This window comes from Sinocyclocheilus grahami, unplaced genomic scaffold, assembly GCF_001515645.1.
Source record: "Sinocyclocheilus grahami isolate Dianchi unplaced genomic scaffold, SAMN03320097.WGS_v1.1 scaffold28.1, whole genome shotgun sequence".
Classification (NCBI taxonomy): domain Eukaryota; kingdom Metazoa; phylum Chordata; class Actinopteri; order Cypriniformes; family Cyprinidae; genus Sinocyclocheilus; species Sinocyclocheilus grahami.
The window spans coordinates 861,305-873,579 of record NW_015505207.1 but is presented as its reverse complement, the minus strand read 5'-3'; the positions used below and the strand labels follow the sequence as shown (position 1 = coordinate 873,579).

The following is a 12,275-nucleotide window of genomic DNA, read 5'->3' as shown; positions in this document are numbered from 1 at the left end:
AGTAGGGGCAGTGGCTATGTCGTCGATCCGTGTAGAAAACGCACAGGCCTATACAAAATTGAAAGACATATTTTAATCGACGTTCTGGTGTCATCGCTAAATTAAAATAAGCATAATAAAGTACAATGAATAAATAAATTAAATCAAGTTTTAATTATAAGCCTCATGGACAGCAACATGACTTCACACTCACAGACCGAAGTAATCGACAGGATACACATGATTCATAAGAAGAGCAGATAAATAAAACACATAAAGCAGGGTGAACAATGAGGAAGCATTCCGAACAATATTTTAGAGTGATACAGATGTCTATAAAAAGACCAATTCTAGAAACGTTTCGTGAAGTCACACCGTAGTTCTGCTCGGTAGTCTACCACTTTTGTCTTTACCTGATGTCACACATGCGACTGAAAGCAAAGCATGTAGAAGTTCTCCACATCCACAGAGGCATTCTTTTCATAAAGGACTGCGCATACAATATACATCTAATCGACAAAGTATGTAACTACATTTTCTATACGCAGTGGCTTATTCTGAACTTGATTATCTGCATATCTCTTGTTCTTTAAATGAGATTAAACGGACTGCATGTGGTTCACGTTGCTGTGTATACGGTCGCATGGACCTCAAAGCGTGGTGTTGGAGTAACAGTTGCTCACTTTCATTTTATGAAAGGACCATTTAATTCATATACGTTACACTTAGCAATCACACATTTTTAAAGGTACTTATGAGAGTCATTTGTAGCAGCCGAATAACTAAAACACCAATAAACAACGCCACAGCCACAGATCTGATGTTAACATGTTGACACAGGATAAAACTATATGAAAATAATATTAAACATGTAGTAACTTAGCATTTATTTTTGCCACTACAGTCTTTATATGTAATATAATTATATTTTCCAACAATCTCAGTATTACTGTTTTATACATTAGCTGTTCACCAATAATTAAGATTGTTTTATGTATTCATTGTCAGGGATCATGCATAATAAAATTCATCTCATAATTAAAAAGATGCTTTAGCTACTAGCCAATTTCCATCTGCAAATGCATTTGCTTTGACATAAATCTTATTTTATGCCATGTAGAATTTACTTTGATATGCAGGTTTATACAGTATGATTGGTCTTTTCTAAATATGTCCTCACATGATAAATTGTGCACAGTTTTCTAGATTAAAGGAGCAACCCATCTAACCCTACTCCCTTGCTGTTGTGTGTGTGTGTGTGTTTGTGTATCTACAGCCTCTGGCTTGTCATGGGTTTAACTAAGCAGTACCTGCGCTATGCGGCGAGTGCTGTATTTGGAGTGATCGGCAGTCAGAAAGCCAATATCGCGTTTGTGACCCTCAGGGGAGGTGAAAAGGGTCGATATGTCGCCGTGGGAGCCTGTGAGCATGTGTTCATATGGGATATCCGCAAAGCTGAGAAGGTACTTGCTTTAAATGGTTTAGAAGATTGCTTAGTACATTACATTCACTCATCAGTTTATATAAACTCATATACGTTGAACTCACCCCTTTCATTTCTCAGGTTCTTATACTTGAAGGTAAAAAGCATGAGGTAACATACCTGTGTCCTTCTCCTGATGGCGTTCACATAGCGGTGGGTTATGAGGATGGAGGTGTGCGCATCTTTAATCTGCTCAACGGTGAAAGCAACATCTCCTTCAGTGGACACAAATCAGCTGTCTCAGTTATTAGATATGATGCACTTGGTGCTCGTCTCGTCACCGGCTCGAGAGTAAGACTACAGTTCGTTTTACAACAAATTTTTTTTTTTTTTAAACTAATTTTCAATTCTACAAACTAAAATCATTTTTGTTGTTGTATTTTAGGACACAGATGTGATTGTGTGGGATATCATCAATGAGTGTGGTCTGTACAGACTCAAAGGACACAAAGATGCAATCACACAAATTTTGTTCTTGGAGAGCAAAAACCTGCTGATTACAAGGTAAATCGGTCTTTATATTTTATTGGAACGAATTTATCACTTGAAAATACTCATATTATATTGTATTATTGTATATTGTAGTACACATAATTTACCAGAATATAAGTAGCTTTTTCATCATCTGAAATGTGCTGTGACATTAAAAATCTAATTAACGTCAAAAACACAAAATATTTGGATTTTGGCCATAAGTGAGAGGTACATGAAGCCAAGTTTCCCACGTGCCAGTGGTTTCAGTTTCACCTTAAATAAATGTGTTTAGGCTCTATGTATATATTTATAGTAAACATTGTTTATTATGAATGCCGCAATAATTTTATATTTTTCATTACTGTTCTGCACTAAATACTGTTAAATTTCAAGGATTTGAGTGAGGGGAACCAAAATAGTTTGTAATTTTTGTAAACATTTCATTTTATTTACCGTTTTTACGTATGTTTCCTCAGTTCCAAGGACAGTTTTGTAAAGTGGTGGGACTTGGACACACAGCATTGTTTCAAGACCATGGTGGGCCATCGCACTGAGGTAAACAGGTTCATTTTACACTGTTGAGACTTGATCTTTCTGAAATATACAACACAACATTTTAAATGCATGCTCTTGCTGCTTTGGTATGTCCACATAAATCAGTGTACTGTAAATGATTAGGGAGTTTACTGTAAATGACCTGAGGTTAGGTGGCATTTGGTATCATAAAGAAAAATCACAAGGTGTTTTCTTACTTTACTTTTGGACAATGAGCCTCCAGCACTATCCAAATATCTATTAGTGTTGTAATACAGTGCAACATTCTCTCCAATCTCTGTAGGTATGGGGGATGGTCCTGTTGAACCAGGAGAGTAGGTTGCTTACAGGGTCTGCTGACAGTGAGCTCAGAGCCTGGGACATTCAGTACATTGAGGAGGTAAGGCATATACGTAATTTATGTAGTGCCAAATGGTTACTTTGTTGGCTGAATTACATTCCAGTACAGTCTTGAATGTGATATTTGAACTCTTATATAGAGAATTAAAGCTGATTTCATATATTCAGAATGACATTAAAGTTTCTTCACAGGGTAAGGAAGTCGGGGAGCCACAGGAAAAGAAAGTCAGAACTCTTCTTGAGAATGAGGAGGAAGATGAGGAAGGACTTGACGAAGAGCCAGAAGAAGTAATATTTCTTCCAGTATTCTCTCCTGTGCACCCTGTTCATTTAATTAATGTGTTCAGTGGATCCTAGTGACTTGAGATGACACAATACACTTCACTTAGGGTTTCCTTTAAATGTTCATCACAGATCTGATTTCTGTCCACAGCGAATTCTCAGTTGTAAGAAAGCTGGTTCTGTTCTGAGGGAAGCCAGAGACAGGGTTGTATCCTTGGTCACAGACGCCAAAGCTAAAGTGCTAGCATGCCATGTAAGTATGTTTCTGTTGTGTATACTAGTGTAACATCCTTCTGAAAAAGGGTTTCACTCTTATTAGCTTGGTCGGTAATGTTGAGAAGTACCTAATTAAAAGTAGCTATACAATAGGGCAAAAATTGAGCCTACAACATATGATAATTTTGAAAAATCTTTTAACAGGGTCTGGATGCTACTCTTGAAGTCTTTACTGTACTATCTGAGAAGGAGGTCCAGAAAAAAATGGACCGAAAACTAAAGAAAGCCAAGAAAAAAGCAAAGTGTGTGAGACCTCTGTTTTGAAATGTGAAGATTTTACTCTTAGCTTTTCTGCTATTCTGATGAACTGTTATGTTTTGCAGGTCTCAAGAAGGAGAAGAGGATGGACCTGAACCTGTAGTGGAGAGAAAGTTGAGTGATGAGATTCAAAAGCTGGCAAACATAAAGGCGTCATCAAAGATCAGGTCAGAGAGTACTTCTACATGCAGTTATAGTTCCCTTGTGTGCGTTACTGGTATTAAGTATTGATAGTAATGCTTTTTTCATCTACAGATCGATGGACTGCCTTCTGGTTCCTAACGGAGAGATCAAGCTTGCTCTTCTGCTGCAGAATAACACAGTGGAGACATACGCCTTGAAGACTACAGAGAAGAATCCTACTGGCACTAAAACCTCTCGCCTCACACTGGGCGGTCATCGTACAGATGTCAGAACGCTGGCCTTCAGCTCAGATAACATAGCCATCCTCTCCGCCTCTGGAGAGACCGTCAAAGTGTGGAACAGGTGAGTGTGATGATGACAAATGTTTCAATTTATTTGCGTGGATTTTGAGTCCTTAACAAGAAGTATCTTCTTTGGTCAGGTCCACCTTGCAGGTCATTCGTACCATGGGATGTGAATATGCTCTCTGCTCGTTATTTGTTCCTGGAGACAGACAGATTATCTTAGGAACAAAGGTATGTAACTCTTCACTTCTCAGTCATCAATCAATTAATTCTTCAACTTCATGTCTTAACTTTATTACAAACCTGCATGACAAAATTACAAAAAAGCCATGTTTAGAAGCCATATGCAAGATTAGTGTGAGGAGCATTTTTTCATTATTTTTTACGCACTAACATTGTAGTTTTTATTCATATTTTGAATTCGATTTTTTTTATTTTCAGTTTTCATTTTAATTTCAGTTTTAGATTTTTTGTCATTTTTATTCTTTTTTCATTTCTGTTTTAGTACTGATTTAAACTAAACTAGGTGTGTAAAGAGACACTGTGCCACATTGGCCGTAATTGACATTAAAAGTGCCATTAGTTCTGGTCTGTCTTATAACTGAACATGAGCCACCAACTTGAATGAGACATTTCCTGAATGCTAATTAAGATCCTGAAAGACTATCTGTTGCAAAAATTTTAGTCCATATATTTATTACTATGAAAAATTTATTTTTTATTCTTTTGTCAGAGTGGGAAGATTCAGATTTTCGACCTGGCCTCAGGAAGCCTTCTAGAGACGACTGACGCCCATGATGGAGCTCTTTGGTCCATGTGTCTCTCTCCAGACCAGGTATAATATCGATCTCTCTTTTGAATGACAAAGAGCTCCTCATCCCTACAAAACACCAGTCTGTGACTACAGTGAATTCCTGACTCTATTCCAAAGACAGACAGTTGCTGTCCAAAGCTGTCAGCAAGAGTTTTAGCTTTATGTGAACATATTTGACTTTGATTTGTGTGTGTTAATGCAGAGAGGGATTGTAACTGGTGGTGCTGACAAGACTGTGAAATTTTGGGACTTTGAGCTCATAAAGGATCAGGACTCTGGGAAGAGCAAGTGAGTTATTATCTGTGATCACAAACCACGGCTCTCTCATCCAGATTTCTCCATCTCTCTTTCTCTTCTTGGCTTTAATGTATTATTGCTTTGTGTAATCCACAGGAGACTGACGGTGAAGCACACACGCACCCTGCAGTTAGATGAGGACGTGCTGTGTGTGCGCTACAGTCCTGACCAGAGACTGCTGGCTGTCTCTCTTCTCGACTGTACAGTCAAGATCTTTTACACAGACACGCTAAAGGTAAACCACAAGCACAGCATATAGCATTACAATACTTTCCTCACACCACACCACAACACATAGCATCTTGCATGTTAAATCCATACATAAATCCAATGCTTTGTAAAAAAAAAAAAAATGTTAACATTGTCCAGCAAAAAGACCACTGTTAAACTCGAATTACATTTACTGAGAGATATTTTACCACCGATAAACATCCTGACACTATATGCAGACAGGCATATGTCAACATCCATCTTGGGTGATCTGACCACGTTAGCTGAGACCGACAGCTAACGTTATTCTTTATCGAAGAATAACATATGTCTCAAATGTATCTCCAGAGCTATGAACTCATACATCATGTGTTAGTGTGTCATGTTGATCAAGTGTGAAAAATAAAGAAAAAATGTTGCTCAGCACAAATTATATTTCAAACAGAATGCTTGATGTTTAATTGCAATTTTATTCGAAGACTTGCATTAACTGATCTTCAGTTTATGTATTCGTGCTTCGCATGATATATGTGACCCTGGACCACAAAACCAGTCTTAATTTTAGCAATAGCCAAAAAAACATTGTATTTTTAAAAACAAATTTATGCCAAAAATCATTAGGATATTAAGTAAAGATCATGTTCCATGAAGATATTTTGTACATTTCCTACCGTAAACATATCAACACTTAATTTAGTAATATGCATTACTAAGAACTTCATTTGGACAAATTTAAAGGCGATTTTTTTGCACCCTCAGATTACAGATTTTCAAATAGTTGTACCTCAGCCAAATATTGTCATATCCTAACAAACCATACATCAATGGAAAGTTTATTTATGGTGTATAAATCTCAATTTAAAAAAAGGACCCTTATGACTGGTTTTGTGGTCCAGGGTCACATATGTTACTGAAATGAAAAAGTCTTGAAAGTTTTATAGGCCTGATGGATAAATGAGAATTCAATAATTCAGTCATTTTCTTATTTATAATTATCATATAATTGTTCATTTTAAATGTTACTTTTTTTTAAAATAATTGTGAAATAATTGTTTAAAATGGAATTATTTTTAAACCTTTTTTTGTATTCTTTTATTTTCAAAGAAAATTACTTACCCAATTTCCTTATCCATCCACAGTATTCTCATACTTGTGGAAAAAGATATTTAAAATGTGCCCTATTGAACTTTGTATTTCATTTATATTTCATAAATAATATACAAACTATAAATGGGGCCACATAAATATGTCAGCACATTATAAATAACCAATCACCACTCCTAATGCCCAACTCTACCCAAAAAACAGTAGTTTTTTACAGGACAGATATGAGAGCTGTGCAGAATAATACGAGATTTGCCCTCTGTCTCAACTTCCTCTAGTTCTTCCTGTCGCTGTATGGACACAAGCTGCCAGTTCTGTGCCTGGACATTTCGCATGTGAGTCCCCTGGCTGACACAACACATCCTGCAAGTTATTCTGACGAATGGCGTAATTGTTTTGGAATGATGTTTGTGGGTTTCTGTGCGTGTTCTGCAGGACAGTGCTTTAATAGGCACAGGCTCAGCAGACAGAAATGTGAAGATTTGGGGTTTGGACTTCGGAGACTGTCATCGCTCTATGTTTGCACATGACGACAGGTGATAAAAACACTGCTGCTCATATAATGACGCTTTGCTGGCACAGTCTGTTCTCTGTCACATTACCTGTACGCTTTTTAGTTATATTGTTATTGAAAGTTATGATACCGGTAAGTATAGTGATTTCATTGTTCCTACCTACGGTGTTGACATCCCTCCAGCGCCTGTGAGCTGTAGTCGCTGGATGACATCAGCCCAGATGGTCATTATTTGTCATCCACTGTTCTTTCCCTGTTGTCTTTCCTCTCTAGTGTCATGTTTCTTCAGTTTGTCCCTAAAACCCATCTGTTCTTCACTGCGGGAAAGGACCGAAAGATCAAGCAGTGGGACGCTGACAAGTTTGAGCACATCCAGACATTGGAGGTGACCTTCTCTAATAGTTGGACAGCATTCAATAGGCATTATTCCATAGCCGGAATGAGTTTTCCAAAGGTTGCTAAGATGGAAGTAGCTGTTATATTGAAAGGATTAGAGTTATATTAAGGGCCCAGTCAATATGCAGCAGAGGCTGATTGCATTACGTAAGCCGCAGTCTGCTTTTGCTTAAGCCCTAATCAATGTAATCACAGACAAAGATGTATTGGAATTGTTGCATTATTGCAGAGTGCAGACCCTCTTATACCCTTGACTGTGTTTTTCAACTTTAACCCTCGGATGTTCCTCAGGGTCATCATCGTGAGGTCTGGTGCCTGGCCATCAGCCCCAATGGAGACCACATCGTCTCCTCGTCTCATGATAAGTCCCTCAGGCTGTGGGAGAGAACGAGGGAGCCCATCATCCTGGAGGAGGAGAAGGAGATGGTGAGTGCTTGGTTTTTCAGCAGAATGTCACACAGCGGAAAAATGGGTTTGATGGTATTAAATACATATCTATAAATCCATGTTTACATCTCTGATAGACTTCTGTCATTTGGGTAATGCTTTAGTATAGAGACCAATTCTCACTATCAACTAGTTGCTTATTAGCATGCCTATTATTAACATATTGGCTATTTATTAGTACTTATAAAGCACATATTCTGCATGACTATATTCTACATACCTAATCCTACCCAATACCTAAACTTAACAACGTCCTTACTAACTATTAATAAGCAGCAAATTAGGAATTTATTGAGGCAAAAGTCATTTATTGGTTTGTTAATAGTGAGAATTGGACCTTAAAATAAAGTTTGACCAATATCTGATCATGTCATTAAATTATGCAAGTTAATTTGCAGCTATTTTACATTGGCTTCAAACTAATGCGCAATATTTTACACAAAAATTGTGGTCTTATCTTATTCTTACAAAAGTTGCATTTATATGATCAAAAATACAGTAAAATTGTAATATTGTGAAATATTCTTATACTTTTAAAATATAGTTTGCCTGGCAAAGCTGAATTTGAAAAACTAATTAGTTGAAGTCCCTTTCTTTTTTAAATGATTGGTCACAAGATTATTAAAAAATAGGTTACTACATGGTTATATAATATATAAAATATTTTGGGGTTGAAAAGAAGAAACTTAAGTGGTATTTTCATTTATTCTACCAATAAACCCAAGTATATCAGCATTTAAAAGTACATCTATAAAAACAAACATCTGCTGTACACATTTGCTGACTTGTCTCAATATTTTTCCCAGGAAAGGGAAGCCGAATTTGAGGAGTCATTGGCTAAAGGTGATGAACCTGTGGTACGTGGTTCTCTTAAACCCTAGAGATCAGTTATGTCTCTTTATGTCTCTGTGTGTTCTCAGTGTTTCCTCATGTCCCGCAGGTCCCTGGAGAGACTAAAGGAGAGGCAGAGCCTGCTGGGAAGAAGACCATTGAGACAGTGAAAGCTGTGAGTCTGCAGAACTGTAGAGATGAAGAGCTCCTCTCCTTTATATTCAGTAATGGAGAAATGACACTTGTTCTGTTTCTATAGGCCGAGCGAATAATGGAGGCTGTTGAGCTCTATAGAGAAGAAAGTGAAAAGCTGGAGGAGCACAGTGCCGCTTGCAAGGCAGCAGGGAAGGAAGTATGACATTTTTTTAGACACTCAAAGCCCATTAAGAGAGAAACACAATATTTGATTGAAGTTCTCATTTAGTCTGCACATAATTAGGACTGGAGCTTGAAAAGTTCACAAAATATGGATTTTTAAATGTAATGATGCTGGTGCTTTACTTAGACGCTTCTTTGTTTTTCTTTTTTGCAGTTACCACCCCCTAAGATGAACCCCATCCTTGTAGCTTTTGGAAATATCTCTGTGAGTGTGTGTTTTAATATTAGCACTGGGTTTGTTTGGTTGTCGTATTTGGTTAATAATTTAGGGGTGCACAATGTATCAGCACCATATCGGTTAATGGCCAAATTAGAGAATTTTTAAAGATATATCAGATGATATTATATATTTAATTATATTCAATATAGGGACCAATTTACACTATTAACTAGTTGCTTATTAGCATGCCTATTATTAACATATATTGGCTGTTTACTAGTACTTAAAAAGCACATATTCTGCATGACCAAATTCTACATCCCTAATCCTACCCCATACCTAAACTTAAAGGGTTAGTTCACCCAAAAATGAAAATTCTGTCATGAATTACTCACCCTCATGTCGTTCCACACCCCTAAGACCTTCATTCATCTTCAGAACACAAATTAAGATATTTTTTATCAAATCCGATGGCTCAGAGAGGCCTCCATTGACAGCAACGCCACCCAAACTTTCAAGATCCATAAAGGTACTAAAGACATCGTTAAAACAGTCGATGTGACTTCAGTGGTTCTACAATAATTTTATGAAGCGACGAGAATACTTTTTGTGCACAAAAACAAAACAAAAATAACTTTATTCAGCAACTTTATTCAAATCCCTCAAGACACTGTAGTCACGTCGACTGTTTTAACGATGTCTTTAGTACCTTTATGGATCTTGAAAGTTTGGGTGGCGTTGCTGTCAATGGAGGCCTCTCTGAGCCATCGGATTTGATCAAAAATATCTTAATTTGTGTTCTGAAGATGAACAAAGGTCTTAGGGGTGTGGAACGATATGAGGGTGAGTAATTCATGACATAATTTTCATTTTTGGGTGAACTAACCCTTTAACAACTACCTTTCTATTAATATGCATCAAGTTAGGAGTTTATTGAGGCAATAGTTTTGTTAATGGTTTGTTAATAGTGAGAATTGGACCTTAAAATAAAGTGTGACCCGTTTAATTGTACATGCTTATTTCCTTTATTTTTATTATTGCTGTCAAATTATTAATCGCGATTAATCACATCCAAAATAAAAGTTTTTGTTTGCATAATATATGTGTGTACTGTGTATATTTATTATGTATATATAAATACACACACATGCATGTGTATATTTCAGAAAAATATGTTATGTTTATATATTAAATATATTTATTTATAATATAAATTATATGAATATAAATATAGACATGTAAATACATGTAAATATTTTCAAAATATATACTGTATGTATGTGTATTTATATATAAATAATAAATATACACAGAACACACACATATATTATGCAAACAAAAACTTTTATTTTGGATGCGATTAATCATTTGACAGCACTCATTTTTATATTTAGATTAACCTTTGCTGTCATTTAATGCTGACTTAAAGTTAATTTTTAAAAGCACTAATAATGTAATAACGCTGTTAAATGTTATGATGCCTAAAATCTTGCAGCATTAAAAATAAAAATTTTTGTTGTTGTTGTTGTTTTCTTTTTTTTTCATGGAAGAGAATTTTAATATGATCTATTTATTTATTATCAACCTTAACAAAATTTTAACAATTTTACTATCAGCTGTTTTTTATTAATAATACACCACACTAAAGTGCTGAATTACTATTTTTAGTTAAAAAGTCAATTTAAAAAGTGTGATTCATCACTCATATTTACTAATACTTGCCATTGTATCTGCAGCCTTCTCGATATGTTCTGGAAGTAATAAAGAAGGTTCGGTCCAGGTAAGAGCTCTTCCTCAACCCAGTCAAAAGCATTCGAACTGACACATTTTCCCATCTGTTATGTACTGTTATGTTTTATGGGTCAGTCTGATTCTCAGCTCTGTTTTTCTCTTCAGTGAGCTGGAAGTGTCTCTGCTGGTGCTGCCGTTTCCGTATGTCTCGGATCTGCTGAAGCTCTTCAATGGTTACGTGCAGCAGGGCCTGGAGGTGGAGCTAGTGTGCCGTTGCCTCTTCTTCCTGCTCAGGTACTCATCTGTAGCTACTGCTTTAAAGGGGTGGTTCACTGGGTTTTTCCTAGGCTTGATTGTGTTTATGGAGTGCAGTCTAACGTGTTAATGCTTCGTTAAAAAAAAAAAATAAAACGCATTATTTTTCACATAATTTACCTTTATTCCACACAGCGCTGTCCCTTCTCTGAGAAACGGACTGATCTTTTCCTGTTTTTATGAAGCCCTGCCCTCAGAAATAGGCGATGGGCTCTGATTGGTTAGCTAGCCCAGTGTGTTGTGATTGGCTAAACCGTCTCTAGTGCGCGTCTAACCGTCCCGCCCCTCTCCTCAGCGGCATGTTCTCCGGTTGTATTGTAAACAACTGCATAGTTAATATCGCTTATCAGTTTGAGCCCGATTGAGAAGCAGAGGATATTATTGAAGAGGATCGTGCAGAACCTGTGCAAGCACGGCTTTTAATGGTAGGCCTTTTTTGTTTGTTGTTGTCTCATTCTTTTAGATACGCTGTTGTAAATGCTACTGCTTATGTTAGCTTTTAATATACGGTTTTATCCTGAATAAAGCTTTAATACAGTACAGCAACCGCATGCATGTTTAATGCTTCTCATTAGAGGTCTGCTACCCGACCAGAGCCCGACGGGTCCCGAAATACTTTCGGGTTTCGGGTCGGGTTCGGGTTAATGTTTAATGAATAGCTTCGGGGTCGGGCTCGGGTTTATAGCTAAACTAAAACTATATGCAGTAGCCTGGGCTACGCTGCTTTCATAGACGCACGCACACACATTATAGCACACGACAACACAGCACGGAAACTTTTATTAGTAAAATAACTTCGACAGGCTACTGACTCGCAACTTTATATTTCTCTGCAATGAGGGGGTAAAATCGCTGTTTTTGAAGTAACTAAGCCTCATTGCTTGTAGAGAGAGGCGCGCAGATGCAGGTTCGCACACGCAACTTTCATCTCTCTCTCTCTCTCTCTCTCTTTCTCTCTCTCGCTAATTCAAATAAATGATATAATTAATTAATTCAAATAAATG

The 12,275-nt window shown here is 36.8% G+C and overlaps 1 protein-coding gene and 1 long non-coding RNA gene across 2 annotated transcripts in view; one reads left to right on the top strand and one right to left on the bottom strand.

The window, feature by feature from the left end:
• Window position 1: 1 nt before the first annotated feature.
• Window positions 2–2,467, bottom strand: LOC107569360 (uncharacterized). The gene is made up of 3 exons (XR_001606887.1): window positions 2,390–2,467; window positions 1,583–1,677; window positions 2–48 (listed from the first exon to the last, which is right to left on the bottom strand). It is a non-coding gene; the product is annotated as an uncharacterized lncRNA (long non-coding RNA).
• Window positions 355–12,275, top strand: part of LOC107569352 (WD repeat-containing protein 3-like) — a 14,182-nt gene continuing 2,261 nt past the window's right edge. The window contains exons 1-25 of the mRNA XM_016255432.1: window positions 355–500; window positions 1,256–1,442; window positions 1,544–1,753; window positions 1,848–1,966; window positions 2,413–2,491; window positions 2,775–2,870; window positions 3,023–3,118; window positions 3,264–3,365; window positions 3,533–3,630; window positions 3,712–3,813; window positions 3,902–4,132; window positions 4,212–4,305; window positions 4,808–4,909; window positions 5,091–5,176; window positions 5,282–5,420; window positions 6,778–6,834; window positions 6,935–7,035; window positions 7,287–7,398; window positions 7,701–7,835; window positions 8,663–8,713; window positions 8,797–8,862; window positions 8,947–9,039; window positions 9,220–9,270; window positions 10,962–11,005; window positions 11,122–11,250. Of these exons, the coding sequence (XP_016110918.1) occupies window positions 1,269–1,442; window positions 1,544–1,753; window positions 1,848–1,966; window positions 2,413–2,491; window positions 2,775–2,870; window positions 3,023–3,118; window positions 3,264–3,365; window positions 3,533–3,630; window positions 3,712–3,813; window positions 3,902–4,132; window positions 4,212–4,305; window positions 4,808–4,909; window positions 5,091–5,176; window positions 5,282–5,420; window positions 6,778–6,834; window positions 6,935–7,035; window positions 7,287–7,398; window positions 7,701–7,835; window positions 8,663–8,713; window positions 8,797–8,862; window positions 8,947–9,039; window positions 9,220–9,270; window positions 10,962–11,005; window positions 11,122–11,250 (2,567 nt within the window). The 5' untranslated portion in view covers window positions 355–500; window positions 1,256–1,268. The remainder of the gene's footprint in view (window positions 501–1,255; window positions 1,443–1,543; window positions 1,754–1,847; window positions 1,967–2,412; window positions 2,492–2,774; window positions 2,871–3,022; window positions 3,119–3,263; window positions 3,366–3,532; window positions 3,631–3,711; window positions 3,814–3,901; window positions 4,133–4,211; window positions 4,306–4,807; window positions 4,910–5,090; window positions 5,177–5,281; window positions 5,421–6,777; window positions 6,835–6,934; window positions 7,036–7,286; window positions 7,399–7,700; window positions 7,836–8,662; window positions 8,714–8,796; window positions 8,863–8,946; window positions 9,040–9,219; window positions 9,271–10,961; window positions 11,006–11,121; window positions 11,251–12,275) is intronic.